This window comes from Euprymna scolopes, chromosome 24 (genome assembly GCF_053919585.1).
Source record: "Euprymna scolopes isolate OS-2025 chromosome 24, ASM5391958v1, whole genome shotgun sequence".
In the NCBI taxonomy this organism is placed as follows: Eukaryota; Metazoa; Mollusca; class Cephalopoda; order Sepiida; family Sepiolidae; genus Euprymna; species Euprymna scolopes.
Genome location: NC_136505.1, coordinates 46,406,360 through 46,429,767, shown reverse-complemented (window position 1 = coordinate 46,429,767; position 23,408 = coordinate 46,406,360). Strand labels below are relative to the sequence as shown.

At 32.4% G+C, this 23,408-nt stretch overlaps 1 protein-coding gene and 1 non-coding gene across 2 annotated transcripts in view; one reads left to right on the top strand and one right to left on the bottom strand.

Annotated features, from left to right (window-relative positions):
* LOC145246693 (HEAT repeat-containing protein 3-like) overlaps positions 1-23,408 on the bottom strand; it is a 68,667-nt gene that overhangs the window by 35,535 nt on the left and 9,724 nt on the right. Inside the window, exons 2-5 of the mRNA XM_080108416.1 lie at positions 21,450-21,622; positions 17,898-17,985; positions 15,149-15,249; positions 7,665-7,774 (exon numbers count right to left, since the gene is read on the bottom strand). Of these exons, the coding sequence (XP_079964542.1) occupies positions 7,665-7,774; positions 15,149-15,249; positions 17,898-17,985; positions 21,450-21,622 (472 nt within the window). The remainder of the gene's footprint in view (positions 1-7,664; positions 7,775-15,148; positions 15,250-17,897; positions 17,986-21,449; positions 21,623-23,408) is intronic.
* Positions 22,122-22,194, top strand: Trnac-aca (transfer RNA cysteine (anticodon ACA)). Its single transcript has one exon. It is a non-coding gene; the product is annotated as a tRNA-Cys (tRNA).

Here is a 23,408-nt window from a genome sequence, read left to right as displayed (position 1 = left end):
GGCTGAAAGCTAGAAACATGCGTCGATGGGTATAATACTATTATATGTATGTAAATATTTTTTTTTTTTTTTAGAGGTGAGAAACTTTAAATTGACAACCAACACTTATTTTGAAGTCAGCTTGGTTTGGCAATTCATCACGAAGAGATGAACACTCAAGCAGCATTTGCAATTTCTGCAAATGATGTGATCAATATACTGATGGAAATATTTGATGAACGAATAATTTCGCAAAAATGGACCTGTCGACTGACCACCTTGTTCATGTGATTAAACCCCATTAGAGTATTTTCTTTGCATCCATACCCCTTGAGCCCCCGGAGGGGCATAGGCCATCTACAACTTTTTGTAGATGCTTTTGTAGCAAGAAGTTCTTTTTACAGGATGAGAGTGCTGGCCCCACGCCAAACCTTCCCAGAAGGTACATACAGCGCCTAGCCTTCCCAAATGTTCACCCATCTAGTACTGGTCAGGTTCAACATTGCTTAACTTCGGTGATCTGGCGAAAACCGGTGTGTCAACATGATTGTGTCGTACAAGAGTATTTTCTTTGGGGATACCTAAAGTTCCATATCTATGATGATAAACCAGACACAAAAGATCACTTAGAAGACATTATTCGATGTGTTATTGCCAAAAAGCAGCCAAATTTAATGTATAGAGTTTGTGAAAACTATAAATGCGTAAAATTAATCTTGGAATAAACCATATATATATATTACAATAATAAAAAAATAGAATACTTATATCTATCTCTCTTCTATTACATAAAAGGTATTTCGTCTTGTAGGGGGTCCCTATGGACTGAAATTTCACACAAATGTACTCTGGCAGTGGCAGTGATCCTACAGGAGTTTTGTATTGGAAGGTCTTCGAGAAGTACAACTAATCAAAAAAAAAAAAAATCCAATGAAAGAAGGGACAGGCGATTTTGACCAAAGTTAACACCTTACACTGCCTAACATCACAAGTACAGTTGAGAAGTTTTATCAGTGCACAAGCCGAAAAGCCAGTGTATACAATTAACAGTAGATTCTTTGACACGACAGGGGGGGGGGTCGAAATTAAAGGACAATTGAACTATGAGATTTTACTTTTGCATTTTAAATTTCAAGCCGTTTTTATGAAATCAACAGTAGGTTCTCTACAGTGCAATGTACAGCTCCAATCTGGTATACTGTGATGAGTCCCCAACTAGAGCAAGTAATCATTTGATTGAAAAACGGTTGTTTCACTCATTTCAGTGAAAATAAAAAATATGGGAGTGTGAAACAATTTGTTAATCAATTCCATGCAATGTCAGGTCTCCCTGCTAGTGTGTATATATATATATATATATATATATATATATATATATAAATAATAAATTCTTTATTTTGATTTGTTTAAATATTTAATGGATTAATAAATATAAATTTATTCAATTTTTATTTTATCATCAACTTTTTTTTTTACACACACTAATAAAAATGTTACCTTTTCTTTAAAATAAATTTTATTGACCCTAAAGATAAGAGCTGCTTTAACTTTTTGACCCTTGTCAATTGATTTTTTTTCTTTAGTAATTATTCTCACTTTATTTGAAAAATATAAAATCCCTCATGACTAGTAGTCCATTGGGTGTTGTTTTAGACAGTCTGAAAGTCTATTTTAAAGTGTCACACGGCTTAAGTGATAAGATTACAAATATACTGGAACATTTTTGTAGATAGTGTCATATTTAAATTATTAGAAATTTAAAAAGATCAAAATGATATATATATATATATTTTTTTTTAAATGAAAAAAATAGTTTAAAAAAGTATATATATATATATATATATATATATATATATATATACACACACACACACACACACACACACACAGTAGAACCCTGGGATACCATCACCACAGGATATGTTGTTTTTTTTTAGGTTACAGTATTTGCCCCGCCTTAGTGTTATTTGATTATATATGTGTGTATTATATACTGTATTATATTTTGTTACTAATTTTTAATGCCGTATCCTGGGTTCTGCTAATATATATATAAGTTATAAAATATATATGGCAATTAAGCTACACAATATTCCGCAGTTCATCCACGCTAGGATTCATCAGGCTTATGCAAGTTGTGGTAGTCTCGCGTTTTTATATACACACATTTTACTGAGTTTTTAGTTAGCTAATCAGCAACCTTCCTAATCAGCCAGTGAGCAGGCACTTACAGGACAACAGTCCCGTTGACCTCTGGTTCACCCCTTTGTGTGTACTATTTTAGCGAGGAGTGTAGATATCTAGCATTCTGACCTATTTTAAATTAGGTTAAATGTGTTTTTTTTATGTTATATATATATATATATCTATAAAAGTGAATGTGTCTGTGTGTGTGTACATTTCCCTACACAATAACTGTCAATTTTTAGTCTACATACTCAAAATTTCATATACAGGGTACTGAGATTTGGGAAAATCGATGTGATCATGTTTCGGCCAAAAATTTCTGTTAAGAGGTCAAAGTTCAACGATTTGACCTTTGAGAACTCTACCAAACTCCTCCGACAATTTTGGGTCTAAACACTTGACATTTTAGATATTGGTTCCTTGGACATGGATCTAACTTAACTTGATTTGAGCCCAAAACATAAAATATTAAGGGGTCATAATTGGGATCAAATTTTTTAAAAAATTACCGTTTTTTTTTGTTTTTTTTGCTCAACATACACCTCTAAACACCCGGGCCGAAATGCTAGTATATATGATAATTTATGTATATGTATGTTTACTTTGTTTAATTATTTTCTATTGTTATTGTTAATTTTAAAGGTATTTTGTATCGGTATCATAGAGTAAAATTTATTCTGTGAACACAGTTGTTCGTTATTTCTCTCCACCAGTTTAATAGATCTTGGGCTTCTTTAAAGTATAGGATAGCAAATTTTTCATGAAGGCATAATCTACAGGGATCATCTAGGTCTCAACATGTGTTTGCTTGTCTTACTATTTTCCATTCGACTACCGGCAAACATCCGCTTTCTTGGAGTTCCCAGTATTTGTTTGCTAGAGTTGTTTTCATTCAGTGTTTTTTTTTATTTTTGAATATACTTTTGTGGTCATAGTATCCGTTTTGAAATTTAAGGAAGTCAGACCTACGTAATATTTGTTGTTTGGGTTTTCTTTTGCAAATATTGTGGCCTGGTAAACTATGCTTTTGGTTAGACATTTATTTTGAAGTGGGCAAAGTGTGCGTGATCTGCAGTTGCATTTATCTTTTTTGTTATTAGTATTTTTATTTTAGTATGGTTTTTGTTGTTCAGAGTTGGTTTATTGTTATTATTATTATTATTATTATTTCTACTAGTTACATATGTGTCCTTTGTATTAGTTTTATTTTTGTCATGGTGTCCACTTTTTTTTGCCTATTTTGTTGTTTTCATTGCTTTTATTTACTATTTTGTTATTATGTGCTTTAATTATCATCTCTAAATTTTTTGCATCAGCTGTATGATAACTTTAGGTTATTTTTTATTGAAAATTTTGTATAAGGGATTGGTTATGAGAAAGTGCTTTTCGATGAAATCTAGAAATTTCTTGCCAAGTTTTGTTTTTAACATTTGATTGTATGGTGCCGTGTACCAGATTATATTTCTTTTTCTATTTTTAATTTTATTATAGTTATTGGTGTTTTGTGGCTTATATTTGATATCAATATTTTTGTATCCACTATATTTTTAGGGCTGTTTCATATATATATATATATATATATATATATATATATATATATATACACACACACACACTAGAATGTCTGTTCCAGGATGAGTAAAATTGATTCCCGAGTTTTGCTTTATATGCAAGTCTCCTTACAAAGATTAAAAATCAAGATACAATTGAAGAAATTCAATACTCAAATTTTCAAATAGGATATTGGGCTCATATGCCTTCTGAAAACAGTTTACAATACTCCAAAAAAACTTAAATTTAGGAAATATTTTTTTAACTGATTGTTAAAATTTCACAAAAATCAAAAATGTATTTCAATGAATTCAGCCCTAATTGTATATGTTAGATCCCTAGCAGCTGTGTTTCAAAATTCATAATCATTGGTTAAATAGTTGACTAAATTTACAAACATTTTTAAAAGATAGAGTCTATTAAATACTAGCAGGGAAATCTGACGTTGCCCGGGATTGAATAAGGATCAACGAATGTTCCACACTTTCAATACTTATATTGTCAAATCAATTGATTCCCTGATCTAGTTGGGGACAAATCATAATGCACTGGGAGAAAGCTACACATGCCTCCCTGAAGTTACTTAGTCTATAATACATAGTAGTCTACATAGCATTGTAGAAAACTTACTGTTTATTTCATTATCTTTATATAATAGCTTGAATTAAAGTTTAAAATGCAAAATAGAAACATTTCGAATACGCCTGTCTTATTAAAGAACCTACTGTTGATTTTATATACCGGGCTCTTCTGTGGTGTCTGGTGCAGCGTACAGACAGCCAGCCAACCATGTCTAGTGCCGCGTACGACCAGCCAACCATGTCCATGTGTACGGACAGCTGTCTGATGTTTTATATAGAGAACCAGCTGTGTTTAGTGCCGTGTGGAGAGCCAGCCAGTGGGGTCAGAAACAACAATGTTAGAATTAGCAATACACATGAAAAAATTGAAATAGCTTAAAATATTTCAATATTGGTATCTATAGAAAGAGCTTGATGAGCTTAGAAAGAATTTTTTTTTTTAATTTTTAAAATCCAATTAAAATTAAGGAAGTTATGACTATTTTTGTGCCTCACACGTTTGGATATTTTCCTCTCTTTAAGACCATATGTGTTTTGTCACATTTTTTACACTACTTTTTCAGTAAAAATGCTATGTTTTTGTTAAAACAGAAGATTAAGCAATGAAATTTACCATGTAAGTGTAGTTATGTGCTAGGAATTAGAACATGCTACTGAAAATCTCCAAAAATTAAGTTTCCAAATAATCTGCAGTAAATGCAAATAAATATGCTGCAATTCCTTAAAAATGTCATGTATTCATAAAGAGAAAAGTTAATGAACTCAAAGCTGAAATGTGATGCATTATATGTACAAATAACTGAAATCGAAATCTAGGACTGTTTAAAAATGAATATATTGCAATATTTCTTTGGTATTATTGTAGATTAATACATCCATTAACCCCCACCCCATCTGACCACCTCTCCAAAATATGTGATTTTACCTTTGTAGGCAATTACGTGTGAATACCTTAAAAAATTTTAATGAAAGATAAACAAGTATTATTTTAGAATTTAATGTAAAATGATTCCTTATTTTGAGCCATTCTAGCATTTTAGGGCAGTTACCCATTTTTTTCTATCGGAGATAAATCCTATGCACCTTTTTTTTTCTAAAGACGATTATGTATGGTTTTAAGAGGGTGTTTGTGCAATTATGAGAGGGTGGGGGGGGTTGCCACTGACTTTGGATTAATGATAAAGCTAAGGAAAATTATGTGTGAACATCCTGAAGACTTGATAGAAACAAAACAAAAACAATTTTAGAATTTAGAGTGGGGGTTAGTTTCACATGAATTTGATGTGAAATAATTCACCATTTCGAGAACATTGTAACGTTTTAGGACAGTTGACTAATTTATTTTTTTATGGGTGATAAATGGTGCACTTTTCTTCAAGAAAGGATTTTTATTTTTAGGCACTTATATGTAGCTTACAAAAGAACTTTGTTTGGTGAGGAGCTTGCCACTTAGACTTAACATTATTGTTAGGGCTAAAGAAGGTTTTAAGAGGAGGAGGCTTGCCACATGTACCTAGGGTTAGCAGTAGGATTAAGGGGGTTTTTTTTGGGGGGGGGGTTAAGGCGTTTGACCCCCATATTTACGGTTAGTGAGCCATAATTATTGGCCTTTTGAAAATTTTTGCCTTAGATTTTGGACATCAAATTACTTTTAAATATGAAATTTATTTGTCTGTCGGAATTCTTAAGTGGTGTGAAACTTAATTACGACAAATAGACAAAAATAAATTTCATTACACACAGGTGATGTCACTAACAGAAAACGTGACGTTTGGAAAACTTATTAAGTATTTTTAAATATAAAAAAACATTTTTTGATAAAGTTAACAAATCATTCACAAATTTTAGATGAATTTACTTTTTATTTTCAATTACATTTCTTGTCCGAGTGACACATTATTTCGTTAAACTTTCCAGTTTAAGACTTTTTTGTTTTTATTTCTCTACCTGGACTTTGGGCCAAGATCAGTGTAGTATTCTGATGCTACATTGCTACACTTCCCCTTTTCTGTCCTGTCAGTGTAGGAGAAATCCTTCATGAGGGAGACAATTTTTATGTTTTTCTCTCCAGATTGACCCTTTTTGGGAAGCTGGATTTTCCACGCATTAAAAACTGACCTTGTGTCTAACTGTCCTCGTTGGAAAGCAAGTAAATAGGAACTTAACTAGAAACTGAGCACCTCCTACAAATATTTAAATATTGATTTTGTATTTTTTTTATATATATAATTGGATAGATTAGTGTCCATTCAATTATAATCCGCTGAAAAAAGTAAAAGACAAAAAAAATATATTGGGAGTGTGTGTGTGTGGGGGGGGGGATACTGCTCGCACACGTGAAGCAAAATATTTCACATTTTAAAAAATTTTTTTTTTTTAACAAAACACTTTAATTCACCGTTAAAAACTAATGTAATGGATAAAAGTGCACACGTTACATATTTGTTTTTCAATTATATTTTTAAAATTTGACCAAAAATAAAGCCGGATTGCTTTAAAATTATATATTCTGATAACCGAGCTCTAGTTAAGCTAATTATGTTCTATGAGCTCCAATTAAATATGTAAGAACATTTATTTTTATATTAATATTTTCATTTTTTTTAATTTTTAATTCGTTCTGGAATAAAAAAAAAAAAAAAAAAAAGTGTTTACAATAAATTAATATCAGCGATATTAAAGCTGCTGCTGCTTCCACAGATCGTTTTTAGATACTTTTTAAAAATAGAGCGATTTTTTTCAGGTATCATGATTTTAAATTACTCCGTACCACAAGATGAAGCCAGTCACATTTTTATTTTTAACGGATAAATGTAATAAAAAGATTGATTTATATAACTTTAAATTTTCAAAACTCGTCATATTGAAGTTTTCTTTTTAACACAACAAAAAAATGAACTATCAAAAGAATTTCAGACAACCGAATCTATTAAAAGTAATATCTCTTCTAGTTAATTTCCAAATTTCATGACGAAATTCTTAAGAGAAACACGGTAGGACCATTTACAAACCGGAGGGAAGGAGGGTCGTTACAAAATTTTACCGAAAACGCTGTTTTATGATGTTAACATTTTTATCACTTTATTTGCTTAAAACTTAAAATACATAATGTACATTATCATTTATTAATTTATTTAAAAGTATATTCATTTTTGCGCAAAACGGTGGTAGTTTGAGGACTTAAGATCCTTTGGTTTTTAAAATATGATTTTAGCAGAACCCCTTTAAAATCCGTAATTATCGAAAGCATTTTTTATCGTCCGTGTGTATTGCTATTAGAATTCTGCTAAATGGACACAATGATAAGGATCAGGAACAACGTTAGAGCTATGCTACACAAGGATAAAAGGAGGTCATTCAACTTACCAATGGCTAAAGTAAGAGGGTAGCCATAGACGAGAGGACGCAAACACTGGACAAGAGGAATCACAAGTTTTTCTTTGTTGAATATGCAAACTGCAGCATCAGAATTCTCGCTAAAAATTACAAAAGGAAAAAATGACGATTTGATGCGTTAGGATGGTGCATTTAGGAAGAAAAGCTAAATCAGAATAGGATGAAGTAAAAATCATAAAGAACAGTTGAGATAAGCGCATTCAAAGAAGCAATGCATACGTTGGGTGAGAATGGCCTATTAAAAAAAGATATACTTGAAGAAGGTCAAAGGTTACATCATCCAAAACATGAAAATAGCAGTCAAGATAAGAACAATAATTCAAATTATCAATCCTCATCTAAAAACTTCAGAAACAAACTACATCAGCTTTCAAAACGGAGTGGTGGATAAGTTTTAAGTATGTCTAGCCATTGGGTAATTTCATATCAAATCATCCAGCAAATTTGAAAATATCACTCACATCTCGCAGATTTTTTGTTCTGACTTTATCTAACTGTTGGTATCATTAAACACTATACAATCCTGAAAATTTGAGCATTTAACATTCAAGCATTTTCCAAAATATCATATTTTACAGATTTCAAATGTTGAAAAAAAAACTGGGAAAATTTCTGTGTATAAAATCAATTCTAGACTATATACAATATTAAAAAATCAATACAGGCAATTTTTTTTTTCAAAATGGATCCAAAAATTACACTTAAAACCTCTAAAAATCAACCTCTTTTGGAATGATATATTTTTGCTTAAAAATGTATGTGGCACTATAGGAAAATAGAAATTATTTTTCTGTGTGTTTAAAACTATTTGAACTCATCTAAAAATGAAGTTTTGTTTTTTTTTTTGTTTTTTTCACAATTTTTTGGGGGGTGGGGGGGAGGATATTTGTTTTCACTTTTTTAATTTAATACTTCACAAAAAAAAAATTATTACATAAGAAAATAAGATCTTCAATAACAAATATTTTTTTTGGGGGGGGGGGAGTATTTGTTTTCACTTTTTAAATATTTCACACACAAAAAAAAAAAGGCATTTAAACAAAATTACAGTTCATTAGATGACAAAGAAATATATCTTCAAAGACAAATATTTTATGCATTACAATAAGCAAGGAGAGGTGTTGGTACTAGAGTGAATGAAGTTCAGGGAATTTCTGTCATTACAAATCAGTAAACCATTACCACTGTCAACTAAAAGAAAAGTCTTACCAGTGATATGCATGCAGTGTTAGATGGTACATGGAAGTGAAACTTAGCCAGTGAAGGTTTAGGACTTGCTTTGCATGAAGAAAAATGACGTGAGAAGATGATGGATGTATAATGCGAGTTTAAATCTGTTGATTTCAGAGGAAGATTACATCTGGACAGTGTATATGGGTATGTCCACATTAAAAGAATATAGTTCCATTGGCCTGCTTCCTGGCTGACTATAGCATGATAGCCTTCAAGTCTAATACAAACAAGTTCTTGCTGAACCTCTCCCTTAAATAATCAAATTGTACCCAATTTACAATCACAATTATTACACTACCACATTACTCATTTAACCCTTATCCTCGAGTGGCTTTCAGGCCTTGATAAGTGGTGATTTCCTTTAAAAAAAAAAAAAAAAGTCACATGGTTTTGAATCTATAAAGAAAAACTTGACATTTTTTTTCCTTCTTTCTTTTTCCTGCGTATTTTCGTTTGTCAGTGGTGGAGAACAACAAGAAGAAAGCGAACGCAAGAAGCAGGAAATGCTGACGAAAATCGAAGCCTACAAGAACAGAGGCCGAAGCAATTGCAAGGAAACACAACAAGATCTTGCAGCATCGGCACAATCTCCAGGGACAGATCGACTTCAACCAACACCAACTGGAAAGCGGCCGAGAATTTGAAGCTCAACAATACAAAAAAAAGAGTTGCAGTTTCTGATGAGTTTAGAGGTTAGTTGCAGACCTGAGCACGGGAGACCGCCACACAATGTACATGGGTATGTCCACATTCAAAGAATGGATAACAGTCCTTGGTTTTGAAAATGTTGTTCTACATTTACTAAACCAAGGACTATTATCCATTCTTTGAGATAGCAAGATCTGTTGCAGAGGTCAAGGAAAACAAGACTGAAATTTGGCATGGTGATTACTAGGGCTGTGACAATATTCTCTTTCAAATATGCTCTATATTCTTTTTATATGCCGGGAATATTCTTTAAGAATATGCTCGAGAATATGCTTTTTTTACACGGGAATATTCTTTTTTAAAAAGAATATGCTTTTTTGCATAGGAATATTCTTTTTAAAAAGAATATGCTGATTTGAGATGGAATATTCTCTTTGGCTACCGTATATTTATTTTTATAAATCGCATATTTTCACTGTACTTCAAGCGAATATATTTATGCTAGGTACCTTAGATTATTAACCCTTTCGATTCCAATGGGCCGATATATCGGCAATGGGGATTTAAGGTAAAAGAAGACCTACAGATATTTCGGCCTTACTATAGTATTTTAATAGAACGGGTATAGTTGAGTAGTTGGTAATTTTGCAATGTTAGGGTCGAAAGGGTTAATTATTTGTTTTTTTATAAATTCTATTGATGATTTTGTAAAAGCTTCAGTTAATGCCGAAAACGCAAGAAAATATATAAAAAAAAAAACGTTTATTTTTATGCTATAAATACTTCTAACAATTAAACACTATCAAGCTTAAACAAATATTTTATTCATTGCATTTTACAATTAAATGCGTTTTTAAGTTCTCAAAATTGAAACTTCTGCGGTTGTCTGCTAAAATGGTCTTATACTGGGAAAAAACTCGTTCCACGTCGCATGAAACTACTGGGGCATATTTCAAGCTGGCCATTTCTTCGGCACTTAAAACTTTTAAATGATCTATGTCATCCAAATTTCCTTCATTTTCAAAAGCCTTCCCACTAATAAGTGCATTGAGACGTTTTAAAGTAGCAAAACCTTTGTTCTTTGAAATGACATTCTTCAGCTTTTTACGAAATTGGGAGTCATCCATCTCCTCAAGTGACATTTCAACCTCTCTAATTAATTCAATAGATTTTGAAAGACTCAGCCCTTTAGTCTCCAACTTTGCAATATTTTTTGTTAAAATGGAAAAACTGTTGGCGATAAAGCCGAGATCAAATGGCAGTGATTCCTCATCCAACAGTTTTTTGGACTCCAATATACTTTGGGCCTCTGTTAAATCTAGAGACATTATGACAGGAGTACTTTCGGGCAAATGTTTGGCGTAATAATGCGCTGCATCTAACCACGTACCCCATCTTGTTACAATGGGACTCGGTGGAAGGGGCACTCCTGGGGCTAGTTCCCTGAACTTTTTGATCCGATTGGGTGCTTTTAAAAATATACTTTTTACAGTTGAAATCAGTTTATTTACTTTTGGGTGCGCCTGCCTGACTAATTCCGCAACCCTGTGCAAGCCATGGGCCAAACAAGTAACGTGCACCATTTTCGGGTATAAAACCTGAAGAACATTCATAGTTTTGGACATATATGCAGCTGTATCAGTGGTTACAAGGAGCACATTATTATAAAGGACTTGCTGCGGCCACAAAAACTGCAATGAATCGTTAAAAAAAGCAGCAATTGTAGAGTGATTAACTTTTGGCGGACATGCAATATTTCCCAAATAGCACTTGCTGCGTTCCTCTTCTACCCCAAGAATGCCAAACACAAAGCAAGCAATAAAACACTGCTCTACATCAGTGGTTTCATCAATAGAGACCCACAGTTTCATTCCAGCAGCTTTTTCTCTGAGTGACTTCACTTTTGCTTCGTACACTTCACTAACGTAATAATTTTCTTAGTGTAGTCTGATTTGGAATATTTCTATGTGTGTACCTATGAAGAAAGTCTTTGAACACATTATTGCTCAGTTTATGAAACGGAATATCCGCTGCAATTAACGCTTTGCATAAGTCAGCGTTGAACAAATTATTCGTACTGGCTCCTAAATCAGTTGCTGCAGTAGGAACTTCGCCTAATGTTGCCGTGTAGGTATTTTTTGCCAGATGTGCGTTGGTTTTTAAATGCTGCTTTATTAGAGATTTTTTACAACTTTTGATCTGTAAAAATAAAAATCAATTATTTAATGGTAATATATACATTTAAAGGAAGGATGGAAAAAGTTATTTGAAGCCGATTAACATTTATTAATTAACGTAAAAAGTAGATAAAATAAATTGTAAATTTCAACATTCAATCAAAGTTTAATACAGCTAGACTTACCGTTATAGAATTTGAAAAACAAAACTACTATAACAACGCCAATCTATTAGTCAACTATATTGCAAATTTTATGTATTAAAGTTTGTTCCTACCTGGATATTGCAGTATTTGCAGGTTAAGCAATTGCCAGTTAACTGGTAATCTTCAAATTCATCTGCATATCTTGCCATCCGTTCAGCAGGAGTGCTAATTATTTTCGGCATTTTTTGTTTAGTTTTTTTTAGATTTTGTAAATTCGTCCTGGGTACTAACACGCTTTGAGTATCTACAAGGACGAGATGTCTGTAAATATTTATATATATGCCTATAATATCACTCTTTTTCAACAGACCAAATTTTAGGCCCTTTTTTATGTAAATTCACATCTGTTAGGGTTATACCACGTTTAATTCATCTAAAAAAATGAATAAATTAAAAACTCTTATTCAAATATTTTCTTTCAGCATATTTTTGGCAAAACAAAACTTATTCCATAAATATTTTGCATATTCTTTTTTAAAAAGCATATTCTTTTTTTAAGGAATATGCTTTTTATCAAAAGAACATTCTCTAACCCAATATATGTAAAGAATTGTTTTTTATTAAAGAATATTCTTGACATTGCCCTACTCATTAATGTATATACTGTTTATGTACTGTGAACAATTGAACACTCTATGTAACTTAAATATTTTATTTATTGCATTTTATACTTAAATTAGTCTTTAAATTATCAAAATTAAAGCTTCTTTGGCTGTCCGCTAAAATAGTCTTATAATGAAAAAAAAAAAACTCGTTCCAATCGTAGGAGATTACTGGACCATATTTAAACCTGGCTATTTTTTTCGATACAAATTGTAGTTACAATCCTTTGGACACTACGGGGCCGATATATCGGCCCTGGAGACCTAGGGCAAAAAGGATACGCGGATATTTCGTCCCTAATATAATCCTCTAATAGAATGGCTCTCATTAGGAACCAAAGGTTATTGTAAATTCACAACTACGAAGGTTTTACCATGTATAATTTAATTTATATAAAAAAGAAAAACTTCGTAAAATTAAGACTCGTATGCAAATATTTATTTCAACATATTTTCGGTACAACTTATTCCATAAATATTTTGCTATTTTTTTTTAAGAGAATAGGCTTTTTGTTAAAGGAATATTCTTTTAAAAAAGAAGAATATGCTTTTTGTTAAAAGAATATTCTCTAACGAAATATATGCAAAGAATATTCTTTTGTAAAAGAATATGCTTGTCACAGCCCTAGTGATTACTGTCATCAAAGAGCATCATATCCAGACATCAAATTTTGAAAAATCAGAACTTGAAATTCTGTCAAAATTTAACCATGACCAAACTTTTAAAGAGCAAAGAGGATTTCATTGGTTTGCTAAAATACAAATTTTATTTTTATTATTACGTATTGAGAAATCTCTAATTTCCTCAACAAAGGGTTCACTTTTTTTTTTGCACATATGTTGGCTCCAATTTTATTATTTCATGGATTTAAAATAATAAAAACTGTGTTGGAAACAAACATGAAAAATTCTATTAAAATACAGGTTTATCCCAGGAGCGGCTTTGTCATCAGAAAAGGAGAAAACACAGAGAGCAGATCAATAGTTATTTGGGCAACTTCATTTGTACCGTAAGCTAATAATACATGCAACAAGTCTTTACAGTGAATAGAACCAAATTTATAATAAAAAATGCATTTTTACCATTTACGTTAACTTGACCTTTTTTTTTTTTTTTTTTTACATAGGCATCACATTATCAAGGCCAAGAGGCCACTCAAGGATAAGGGTTAAAGAGTGTACAGTAGAAATTGGACAATATAATAATCATTAGTAATGAAAATTCGGTAAATTTGATAACTTATATGGAACGGCTCATTAAGAACTTATTTACGTTAGACTTGAACACAACCATATTGTAGTCAGCCGGCAGGCAGACAGAACAAAGTTCCACAGGCGTGCAGTTCTAAGAAAGAAGCTTTGTTCATGGAATCTACATTTAGGTTTAGGCACAGATAAAGAGTGGGGGCAATTATTGATAGTGTTTACAGCTAGACGAGTGTTTCTTGTGAAAGTTAGGCGAGGGGGGAACATAGACTGAAGCTCAGTCGAACACTTTCCATGAAAATAACGATACATCAGAGACAAACTCGCAACATCTTTTCTGTGAGATAGAGGTTGCGGGGAAGAGAAAAGGACATCTCCTACGAGGCTACGAAGTCTATTTTGAACTCTATCAAGGCAGGACAAGTCCTTTCTAGCAGCTCCTTTGACCTAGTTATCTCAAATTAAGTCTTGAGTTGTAAGCAAGGTTTAGTTCCATAACAGTTTCCAATGGTTAGTTGTTTTATACAAGTCCTGGAGGTGACTGGTTCTCAGATAGTTCATGAGTTGGAAGCCACAGAGCAAAAGATTCTTCCCGTGTTGACACGAAGAAAATACATGCAAAGTTGCTAAAGAAATAGTTTAATTTTTATGGAACAATTCTGGTTTCTGATTGGTTGGTAGCAGAACATGAATTAATTTCATTCGTCAGTTCCTAGCAGCATCATTTATAAATAGAATCTCCCAACTGCGAGGGGCTATACCCTCATTAGTTAAAAATACTGCAACATTAAGTTAGACTATGGTTGATATTATGACCAAGTTTAAGGACAATTGGTCAAGCAATATGTACTATGCTAGACTCTACACAAACAAATTCAACCAAAAACATAACCTTGGCTGAGATAATCTATTATATAATGGTCAAATGGCAACCTGTATGTCTAGCTAAAACTTGAAAAATACAAACATTTACAAAGTTGGTATTTTTTTTAATCATGATATATAGCTAAAATAATATAAATTCATTATTTACAGGTCAAATGGCCATTCATATCATTTAATGTTAACATACACGCGTCTTAATATAAAGGGAAGCAACTCGGTTTCACAGAGTTAGTTACCTTACAGCGACTCCAGTTGTGTGTATGCCCAAAGAGAGTGGAATGGGCTGGGCGAAGAAGAAATAAGGGTTAAGAGGAGAGAAGGAAAACAGGAAAGGTAGAAAGAGAGAGGGATATATGTTACACTTTTGCTCCAGGTAATGCTAAGTAGACCTGCTAGTTACATATATTTACTGATAATATCATTAAGTTCAGTATACATTCATTAGAGATTTTCAATTTTAATGGACATTCCAAACAAGGAAAAAGAATCAAACTCACCAGAGATTCCAGAGCAAATTTACAGCCTGAAAATAAGTGTCTACCATGACATCACCAGCTTTTTCTTTGGACAGCTTATCAGGTTCCCAACCAACATCATACTAAGAAAGAAAAAAATTAAGAGATCAGAAATTTGCTGGTAATGTCAAACATACAAAGCAATAACATCACAAAATTTACTTTGAAGAAATCAGTTGAGAACAATATTAGATGAAAAATCTAGATCACAAGTATTTGAAAAGGTTGTTTTTAATATCCCCACTTTCCGAAAAGGAAAGTAGTTGATAATGTTGGGTTCAATTTTCAAGATTCCAGAATCAATCAGAATCCAATTAACCTTTTATGACCTGAATTATGATGTAGATGATTAAAAAAATATTTGGGAATTTTAGATGGCGGCATACTGAATGTAAGCAATGAACAGTTGCAATCTGGAAATGTCCGGCATCTATTCAGATACTAAACTAATACATACAAGGCGTGTTTGAATCAATTCCCACTTTATTTATGCTGTTATAATAATTTTTTTTATTTATGACTAAACAACTTAGTTCAATCAGATCATAAAGGGTTAAAACAATGTTTTAAACATTTTGAAAATCGTTTCATCAATTGATGGTTTTGTTTTACACTTTAAGTTCTTTACATATATTTATATATATATATATATATGTGTATACACACACACACGAAGAACTTAAAAGCAAATCTCTCGACTGGTGTTAATTGTGACACCCTGCACTAATGATTCCCGAAAGGATGAAACACTAGTGCCTGTATGTATTTCATAATTTTGGTTGCTTTTTTTTTTTTTTTTTTTTTTTTTTTTAATGGCATTTTGACCCTTTTCAGATTACTTAATGCAGAATCCAGTCATTTTGGTAAAAGTTTTTATGCTTCTCTAAATATTTATTCATGATGTTCCGTTATTTTGTAGAGGAAAACTTGTTTGGGGGTTTTGCAAAGGAAAAGGAATAAAAAAAATAAAACAATAACAAATATTTGGTACATTTTAGATCAAGAAGTATTTTCAAGTCTGATCTGATAGCACAAGGAGTTTGTTCAAAGTGGATCAAAATCATTTAAAAGCATTAAAAGCACTTAACGTGCCCTCCCCTTATATTGAGCCCAATTTATCGTCAGTTTGTTATTGCGAATGAGTAGTGCTTCCATGAGTGAGGGTGTACAAGTCGCTGGCAGGGCTGAAAAGTCATCTTCTAGCACATGGACTTTTAGTGACTGAGGGAGTGATAGTCATCTGACAAGACATCGCAAGCATTATATATATTATATATATATTACATATATACTAGGTTGATGAAAATTCTTGCAGAATTTTCAATTTGGATTTCAAATGATGTAGTTTCAAATAAGTTTTCATTATAATACCTTTACTTTATATATCATTTATAAGAGTGTTTTTCACGTTATCTAATTGTTTAAATTACAATCGTTTTAAAACAATGGTCTTTTCAGAATGTTGAATACAAGATGGAAAAGCAAATTCACACAATTTTCTTATTTATTAGGCCAAAAAGTTGCTGAAACAGCTTGCGATATCAACAAAGTGTTTGTTCCAGGAACTATCACTACTGAATGCACAGCACAATGGTGGTTTAAGAAATTTCATGGTGGCAACAAGTCTTGAAGATGATGAGCATAGTGGCCGGTCATTGGATATTAACCACGATCAATTAAGAGCCTTAGTTGAAGCTAATCCATGCACAACTGTTCGAAAAGTTGCTTCTGAATTAGACGTAACGTATACAATGATTTCCAATCACTTGAGAGATTGGTAAGTGGGTGTCTCACAAATTGAATGACAACCAAAAGAAATGTCGTTAAGAAGTGCCATCTTCCCTATTTTTTCGCAATAAGAATGGCCTGTTTTTTGACTGGGTTGAGATTTGTGATGAAAAGTGGGTTCTTTACGACAACCGGCGACACATAGCTCAGTGGTTGGATACCGACGAAGTTCGAGGATACTTTCCGAAGCCAGAGTTGCATTAAAAAGGTCATGCTGACTGTTTGGTGGTCTGCGACTGGTCTCATCCATTAGTTTTTTGAATGCAGGCAAAACCATTATAATGGAAAAGTACCATCAACAAAGAGATGAAATGCATTAGAAACTTCAACACCCAGAAATAGTCAACAGAAAAATCCTAATTCTCCTTCACGACAATGTCGGACTGCATGTTGCTAAATCGACAGTGTAGAAGTTGAATGAATTGGACAATGAAACATTGCCTAATTTGCCATACTCTCTAGACCTCATCTATCTACTACCACTTTTTTAAGCATCGACAACTTTTTGTGTGAGAAATGTTTCAAAAACCTAACTGATATCAGAAACACCTTCAACGGCTTCATTGCCACCAGAATGCGAATTACTGGCATAAATCCACTGGTGTTGATTCTGATGGTGCTTATTTTGATCAATAAATTTTTGTTTGAGCCGCAAGAAAACTTTTGTCAACCCGATATATACACCACTCCTACAGTAAAAAGTTTGAAGATGTCGCAACTTTTTAAAATGTTATTAGAACCATAAACTCGATAGGAAGAAAGATTTGTGAATTTGAGCAAAAAAAATGTTCAGCTCATCAGACTGAACTTCTTTTACAGAAATCTATCCGTTTATGGGATAAAGCATTTTTTTTTTTTGGCCCATTCTTTGGAGTTGTCATATGGAAAAAAATATGAAGACTAAATCAGCATGCAAAAAAAGTCTTCGGTAAAAATTGTTTACCTTTGAAAATAGCGTAACAAGAGAGGTCATCACATCTCTCTGTACCATTTTCTCACAGACAGAATACCCACCATCAACGGAAAGGTTCCTGAAATAAATAAAAAAAGTTAATTAAAATCAAATGTAGTAATGATGGGATGAAATTTTTGTAGGATAAAAAAAATGCAATTTTACCTTATTTCATTTACAATCCTCCAAGTGTATCTGTTTCTATCTATATATATATATATAAAAGCGAAAATGTGTGTGTGTATATATGTATGTTCGCTTTTTGTGTATGTTCAAGAAAGGCTCTTTCCGAGAAGCGGTCGGTCGGCTCACAACTTCTAAAAACTTTTTATATCACATATAAATCATAATATCTACGAGTTAACAGAGGTCGCCTGTCTATTTAATTTGCTCGATTTTGAAAAGATAAATAAAAGATTTTTCGCTCACCGCATGTGGATTAGGCTTTCTCATATAATAAAAGCGCCACTAATTCTGGCGGTATTTTTTTTTCCGGTCGCGATCACCAGAAATGTCCGAAAGCAATCAGATTTGATCAATGTGGAAATATTTTCCTTATATCAGACAATTGCTATTCAATTTGGAAAATCCCCTTTTTATGAGGAGCTGGTTTCCCCGCTCCAACATCTTGGGAAAATAAAAATAAAAAAAGCGTTCCCACAGTAAATGAAATACTACCTCGCAGTCAAAGTTAACCTCATTAAGTCATTAAAACGTGCACCTGCCAATTCTAAGTAGTTAAATAAATTCAAATGTGTTTCAGTTAGTATTTTGCGGTGGCCCAATAGTTAACGTCGCACTTTTTTTTTTTCCACACTTTAATTTCCGACTTTGCTTCAAAGGTTCGATCCTCATACTTACCTAGCAAAACTTTTTTTTTTATTGATAGGACAAAGAAAGAATTTCATGGATAAGGACTATCTTGTGGCTATAGAGACAATAAGTGCACAGTGTGATGCCAGTGTGGGAACTGTATGCCCAATTATTCGTGAGATGCCAAAGATTTATGCAAAGTTTGTCCCAAGAATGCGCAAAGACCAGAAAGAAAAACATCATGAGAGCAGGGAGATGGTCAAGCTGATCAATTTAGATTGCACAGTTTTTAATGCTCTGATGACCTGCGATGAAAGCTGGATTTAGTGCTATGACCCAGAGACCAAAAGACAGAGTTCTCAGTGGAAGCATGTTGGCTCTACCAGACCTAAGAAGACAAGAAAGAGCAAATCCACCCAGAAACTTATGATGATCCCTTTCTTTTTCCAACACAGGCATCATCTACACATACTGGGTTCCCACTGGACAGGCGGTCAACAAGGAATATTATGTTGAAGTTTTAAGAGAGTTCAGGAAGGGATTTTATCAGACGAGGTCAGCACTCTTCAAATCAGGTCAATGGCATTTCTACCACGATAATGCACCAGTCCACAACAGACTATTTGACCAAAATGGGCATCAAGGCAGTTCCTCACCCTCCCTATAGTCCAAACCTGACTTCCTGTGACTTTTGGTTATTCATTAAGCTTAGGGAATAACCTTAGAAGCTGTCATTACAAGACAACTGAGGAGATGAAAGAGGCTGTGATGAGGGTCATTGACATGCTCGCACAAGAGGACTTCCATGGAGCCTTCCAGAAGTTGTTGGAACCGTACAACTAGTGCATTGCAGCCAGAGGAGATTACTTTGAAGGAGACTAGAGTTTCATGTGTGTACTATCAAGAAAAGTTCTCATAGGAAAAAGTCTGGGAACTTATTTGAAGCACCTTGTACATATGTGTCTGTGCTGTGTACAGAGAAACAAATTATGCCAAGAGAAATAGCTAGGAGAGAGACGGGTGATTGTCTAGTTAATTAAAAATTATGGTTAATTAGAACAATTCAAACAAGTTAGCATGACCATTCTTCGAATATTTATATATTCTTATTTAATTTTCCTCTAACTGTGAAATAAATAGCATTCAATATTCATTCAAATTTAGATACTAACCTCTGTCAGGTGTTATACCCCTCCCCAATTCCATATAGATTTTAACAAATTCCAGAATAGACTGGAATATACTAGCCAACAGACAGATTGTCACCTGCTCTTTGAGAATTTTCAACATGGATTCTTTCTTTAGACCTAATTATTATATTTGCTATGGTTTGTGACATAAAAATCTGATATTTTTTTAAACAGCTTTTGTTAAAAAAAAATTGTTATTGTTTAAATAATTTTAACTTTTTTTTTTATATAAAACGAACAAAGTTGAAAAGATTTTTTTTTTCATTCAGTAGTGAGCTTTGGAAGATTGTGAAAGAAATTGTTAGAATTATTTGTACTCAAACTTTGTAAGGTAATTTGCATAAAGCCACTTATGCAAATTACCCACTATAACTTGGAGTTGCTTGCAACAATAAAAAAGAAAAAAAAGATTAACAGCGAGCACTTCTCAGAAATTACTCTCTTTTTCTGCAATAAACAGAAACTCCTCCAGAACAACTGTTTTGGAAACTTTAACCTTTACTTAAAATATACGTTATTTTAAATACAAGAATTTTATTGTGTTATTCTTTCTCAAAATTAACCAAGTTGTTCGGATAACAAGGAACCAAGAAAAGAGAGGCGCGTTAGAAATAAAAAAAATTTCTAACAAAATACAATCGCCAAAATAGAATGTTGAATAAAGTTATCAAATAGTAAGGATGGTTATTTTATAGTTTAACAATAATCTTATTTGTTCCAAACATTTTAGCCATGGACAGTTTTATGTAGGCTGTTCAAGAGTAGGTTCCCCACAATGAATAAACATATTGGTGCCAGCAGATAAAACATCAAACATTGTGTATCCAAGAGCTTTGTATGAGTAATGTTTACATCGGTAAAATGGGTACTCGTCTGAAAACAGGAATGTACAGAGGTAACAGTTTAAGCTACTTAACTCACCAAATGATTTTGCTCCAAGTAATAACATGAGTTGATACTGAAACCAAAGTACATGGCCACCAGTGATTTAAGCATTTAATTAAAATTACATTTCCTAAAAGTTAAAGTTATTTTAATTGAAAATGAAAATATTTAAAGAGAAACCAATAAGAAAAGAGGAATGAGAAAGTCTGATATACGTAAAAATAATAATGATCCAAAAGTATAAAAAATTGTGAAGATCAGCATAAAGAACAAAGCTTTCATATATATTAAAAGATATCAAAAATTAAAAACAAAAAAATATTTGAGGTTCAGAGTTGTCTCCCTTGTTCTTTCAAACTGTTTAAGATGGTCGCTCGTAGTTTGGTGACAAAATTTGATATCTTACTTAAAAATAAAATTACTGGATCAATTTACATGATTTTTTTGTGTGATCTTTCCATCATGGGTAGATTATACAAATTTTTCTTTAATTTTTGCTTTACATAAGGAAAATTTCTAGACAAGCACCCAAGTTTTTCTTATCTAAGAAAGCCCTCAAGGAGGCAAAATGTCATTAGTAAAAACATTTTTTTTTAAAATAGTGGGAGAGATAGTTTTTCTTACATCACACGCCCTCGCATAGTGGTTTACTCACCTCAGTGCTCCAACTGCACTGTTTTGGATGTAGACATTTGGGTCAACAATCAAGGGTCCCAAAATCCTGACTACATCATGTTGCATCAGAGAAGGGATGATGTTGGGATCTGAAACTAATGTGGCAACCGTTGTACAAGCAACCAAACGACACTCACATTCGGGACTCTGTAACTGAAAAGAAAAATGCAAAAACAAAAATTAAATTTTACCTGGATGAGTTTTATGATTATTCAAATTATTTATGGGGAATTTTTATTTTTTGCTGCACAATTCCAATCAGCTAAAAAGTAAAATAAAAACTGTTGCTCACGCGATATCCAATCAACATACTATTTTTTTAATTTTTTCTCAGAGGAATTCCTAAAAATGCCACTAATAGAATCTATGCTATCAATAAATGTTTATTTGTGTACGTGTGTGTATGTATACCACTAAAAACTTTCAAACGGCTGCACCGAATTGAAAAATTCTTTTTTTTCCTGAAAGGTGTGAATCCCTAGATTATACCTATCTGTATATAGTTTGTAATTAAGAATGCCAAATCACACAAAAAGTCCGAAATAAGGGTTTTTGAGCTGTTTTGTTTGTGTCGAAAAAGTTACCTGCCCATGTCAATGGAATTTGGCACTACCTGTATACAGTTATCATAACATCTTTTGGCATACGGACAGGACTTGTGGCGTAATGGATAACACGTCTGACTACAGATCAGAAGATTCCAGGTTCGAATCCTGGCAAATTCATAATTTTAACCATCATTTTATCCAACTTTTACTCATTATCCTTACCCTTAGTTAGGGTATTTTCGTTTTTTCAGTGATTTTGTTTCATGCATATGGGAATTTCCCATACTCTGAGTTCACAAGGTAAACGTTAATGGTAAAACAATGTTGAGTGTACTCAATTTTGTGTGCCGATGCGGCGCAGCTGCTAGTTATTAATAAAATTCACCTTCCAGCAATCCACATATATTTGGCACAAATAAACTTCAGTTTAGATCTAACTTGTCCTCTAACAGAATTTCTACAGTTAATCTACTTTCCTGGGCAACACTAGGACATGGGTTAGCTAGTTAAAAATAAATTTGATCTAAATTAGTTTTCATAGTACAAAATATATTACTAAAAAGTTTTTTTTTTGTTTTTTTTTAATTGAAAGAATGAACACAGCTCACAGACAAATTTATCTTTAGTTTACAACTAAATATTTTGGCTTACCTGCCAAATAGAAAAGTTACTAGCCAAACCCATATGATTTTTGGAATATGACCTTTTTTTCTATGACGAATACATTCAAAGATTTTTCTGGATTTTTTTTTTTTTAAAAGTGTAATTCGAATTTTATGTTTAGAAGTGAAAGTATAGACATTCAAATTTCTTTGTTAAAAATTTTTTCACTCAACGGTAAGCTTTGGAATATTATCAGTGGAAAAAAAAAATTGTCAAAGGACAATTTTTTTTTATTTTGCCACTGCGTAGAATAAAAAAAAAAAAAATACTTGCAAAAATCACCCCCGAAAAAGAATGGAAAACATTAAAATGTGTTTGGTGCTTATGTTTTAGCGAAATTCAACAAATTTTAACTTAATCTAAATATAATAAATATATATAAAATCAAAAAATCACTTACCTATATAAAATACTAATCAATGAGCGCTTCCATTCTTCGTTTATAAAAATTTGTCCATATTTATATTTTATATTCCATGTACTTATAAATAAAAGAATTTTTTTGAGCAATTATACGAAAAGACTGCCATTCTTTAAGCGATTACCCGGTGTTAGAGAAGCGGTGTTTCCTTGCTTTCTTGCAGCTGTCAAATACGGATGGCTAAAAGGGCCATAATTAATTATTTACAAAACATAAAAACACATATGCATGAACCGTCATGCATTGTGCGTGACAAAATATGAGTCACCGTAAAAAAAAAAAAAAAAAAAAAAAAAAAGTTTTAAAC